The sequence below is a fragment of the Herpailurus yagouaroundi genome, unplaced genomic scaffold (assembly GCF_014898765.1).
Source record: "Herpailurus yagouaroundi ecotype Mexico unplaced genomic scaffold, PumYag 184, whole genome shotgun sequence".
In the NCBI taxonomy this organism is placed as follows: Eukaryota; Metazoa; Chordata; class Mammalia; order Carnivora; family Felidae; genus Herpailurus; species Herpailurus yagouaroundi.
Window position 1 is genome coordinate 389,292 of NW_024412415.1, and position 3,818 is coordinate 393,109.

At 36.7% G+C, this 3,818-nt stretch overlaps 1 protein-coding gene across 1 annotated transcript in view; it reads left to right on the forward strand.

Annotated features, from left to right (window-relative positions):
• EMC7 (ER membrane protein complex subunit 7) overlaps positions 1 to 3,448 on the forward strand; it is a 17,644-nt gene extending 14,196 nt beyond the window's left edge. Inside the window, exon 5 of the mRNA XM_040492204.1 lies at positions 1,403 to 3,448. Coding sequence (XP_040348138.1) covers positions 1,403 to 1,555 — 153 coding nt within the window. The 3' untranslated portion in view covers positions 1,556 to 3,448. The remainder of the gene's footprint in view (positions 1 to 1,402) is intronic.
• Positions 3,449 to 3,818: the final 370 nt, after the last annotated feature.

Here is a 3,818-nt window from a genome sequence, read left to right on the forward strand (position 1 = left end):
TATTTTTGAGAGAGAGAGAGCGAGTGAGCAGAGGAGGGGCAGAGAGAGAGGGAGACACAGAATCCAAAGCAGGGTCCAGCTCCGAGCTGTCAGCACAGAGCCCAACATGGGGCTTGAACTCATGGACTGCGAAATCATGATCTGAGCCAAAGTTGGCTGCCTAACCAACTGAGCCACCCAGGCGCCCCAGAAAGCATTTTAATCAGAAAACATAAAATAACGGGCACCTGGGTGGCTCGGTTGAATGTCCACCTCTCAATTTTGGTTCAGGTCATAATCCTAGGGTCATGTGATTGAGCCCCATTTCAGGCTCAGCACTGAGCATGGAACTTATGGAACCTGCTTAGGATTCTCTCTTCCTTTGCCCCTCTCCCCACTTCATGGTCTCTCTCTCTCTTTCTCTCTCTCTCTCTTTCTAAAATTAAAAAAAGAAAAGCATAAAATGAGATGACAGGAATATGGTCCCATATAATAATAGAAAGTACTGTTTATGAAAACATAAGCCAAATCAAACCCTAGGCAAGATTTATTGGACATTTATTAAAGGATCACAATGCTTAGTAATATAAAGGAGGTATGAAACATGGTTTCTAAAAGGATACACGAGTGCTGATTCATAGGGGCACATGTACCCCAATGCTTATATTTATAGCAGTGCTATCAACAATAGCCAAATTACCGAAAGAGCCCAAATGTCCATCAACTGATGAATGAATGAATCAAAAAGATGTGATCTATATACACAATGGAATGCCACTCAGCAATGAGAAAGAATGAAATCATGCCATTTGCAACAACGTGAATTGAACTAGAGGGTATTATGCTAAGAGAAATAAGTCAGTCAGAGAAAGACAGATGTATGTTTTCACTCATATGTGGATCCTGAGAAACTTAACAGAAGACCATGGGGGAAGGGAAAGGGGAAAAATAGTTTCAAACAGAGAGGGTGGCCAACCATAAGAGACTCTTAAATACAGAGAACAAACCGAGGGTTGATGGGGGGAGCGGGGACGGGCAGGGCTTGGGGAGGTGGGGAAAATGAGTGATGGGCATTGAGGAAGGCATTTGTTGGGATGAGCACTGGGTGTTGTATGTAAACGAAGAATCATGGGAATTTACTCCCAAAGCCAAGAGCACACTATGTACACTGTATGTTAGTTAACTTGACAATAAATTAGGTGAATGAAAGAAAGAAAGAGAAAAGGAAGAAAGAAAAAGAAAAAAAGAAAGAAAGAAGAAAAGAAAGAAACGTGGTTTCTGAAGTCCTATTGGGTATAACGTTGCTGAGAACCAGTAGCTTCTACTTGTTCTATTCCTCTTCTTCCTTGATGGAAATGTTAGTTGTTAAATGACTTGAAGGATCCCAGTGCCTTTTGTATTATTGTACTTTGTCTTCTTGCAGGAGATGGAACAGTCAATGAATATGTTGAATTCCAACCATGAATTGCCTGATGTTTCTGAGTTCATGACAAGACTCTTCTCTTCAAAATCATCTGGCAAGTCGAGCAGCGGCAGCAGTAAAACAGGCAAAAGTGGGGCTGGCAAAAGGAGGTAGTTGGACAGTCCAGAGATAGCATTTGCACAGACATGGCAACACTGGGTGACACCCAAGCCTTGAGGGAAAACCGTGAAGCAACTACTGTAAACTTGAGTCATCCTTAAAGTTGATCTCTTATAACTGTTGTGTGTAATTCTTTAGCACGTGTTTTGTACTTGGTACACAAGAAAACCCAGCTTTCATCTTTTGTCTGTATAAGGTCAATATTGATGTCACTGAATTAATTACAGTGTCCTATAGAAAATGACATTAATAAATTATATGAAGTTCTATACATTATGTATATTAAAATGTCTTAATCCAGAGATAGAATTATCTTGTCATTTCTTCTTTACTTGATGTTTCTTTTATTCCAGACAGCTTTGTTCTTTCATTATATGAAGCTTGAAATTGATCTTTCCTATCTAAAAGAAGTGGTTGCTATTTTTAGAGCAGCATGAACCATTGGGTTTTTTAATGGCCAGACCTTGAAAATTATCAGCCCTGCCCTGCATTTAACATTTCCTGATGTTTGAGGTAGAACCAAATTCTGATGTCTTAATTTGTGTTATTACAGTTAGTTTCAGAGTATGGATATATGAATTAGAGTAGATGTTACCAGTTTTTAAGTTTTTGTTACCATCATTGGGATTCATTGAGTATCAGCTATGTGCTGTACTTCAAGGAGGGATTCAGAGATGGAGAATGTCAGTGGCTGTCCTCAACAGAGCTTATTATGGAAAGAGGAAGCCCAAATAATAACAGGGAATGCGTAGCCAGGGGAAGGAAGTGCAGCAGTAGGAGAGCCTTCTGGAGACTGAGGATGGAAAATCAACCTTAGAGCTCCATGTTGTAACGTTGGTAGTGTAGCACAGGTACCTTTTAAATCCTCTCGTCTCTCTCATCATTGATTTTCAGAGTTGTTGGAATGTAAATATTACTTTCCAATCAGGATTATCTCAAAAACTTTATGTCAATAAGTTATAAAAATTTCATACCTTTTGTTTTTAATTAAAAAGGAACTCAGACTATTTATAGTATTACTGTAGTAAAGGTCTCCTATTCTCTTCCATGATAAAGAACTCCCCTATTGCTTTCTTAAGGTTATTAAGTCTGCCAGAATGACAAAAAAATATTCCAAACTCGTATTTACCCTTTTGTAGTCGGTACAATTGTTCATTTTGAAATGAGGTTCATAGGTTTTCTTTTAAAGACATAAGCTTGGATACAGGACATTTTATTAACTCATAGTGTTTGTATTATTATATGCTAAAGTTACCAAACTGGTTAAGCTATGAATGATTAAGGGGGGAAACTGGGCAATGGTAGAACTAGGTAGGTCTTTGGAAATGGAGTCATTTATTGAAAATAACTTAAATATTAGAATGCTAGTTGAATGAAAGTTGCAATTTAAAGGAGACAGGATATAGTGAGAGTCATAGTTATATGACTGGAAATCATCTTGAAAAATTTGAAAATTTGGGGTGTCAAAATTTGCACATAGAATATCTAATCACCAAAAAATTAAAAAGAACTTTCAAGGAAATTATTTCATATCTTAATTAAGAAAGTTTGTGGTTATTTTACATAGATTCTAAAACCATCTGAATATAATATATATACATCCCTTATATTATGGAGTATTATTATATCAGTTGTATATGAACATCTTATCTTTGCATGGAACCTTCGTCAAATGCTTATTGTGCTTACAGGTGAAGAAATTATTGTATTTTATTGGACAATATTGGGTTCAGTGCAAAGGGACTGTTTAGCTGCTAACTTGCATTTTGTGACTTTGGGCAAGTCACTTCCCTCTTTGAATCATATTTTATCTTGTTCATTGTTGTATTTCCAGCATTGAGCGTATATATAGGCACACAATAAATGTTTGTTGAATGAATAAAATAATGGGCCTTAAGTTTCCTCATCTGTAAATTGAAGGATTTGGATTAAACTTGTAAATTCCTTTTCAAGATCTAAAAATCCACTATAGTTCTAACCTGGTCCTATTATTTCCTATCCACAAAAACCATATATCAGTGCCAAATTTTTCTTTTTTCCCCACTTCCTTTGATTCTTTTTGCTGTTATTCATCATTTGGAGGCAAAGTAATATTTTGCTCTTCTTTAGGGCCTTTTTTAGATTCAGTTTACATATATCTCCTAAATATAAGCTTTGTCTTTTAAAATTTTTCACATCTACTAAGTTAAACCTGAGTAGTGACTTTATGCAAAACAGATCTTTGTTGTCGTTTCTTGCCAGGAAGTCCTGAGTGCCC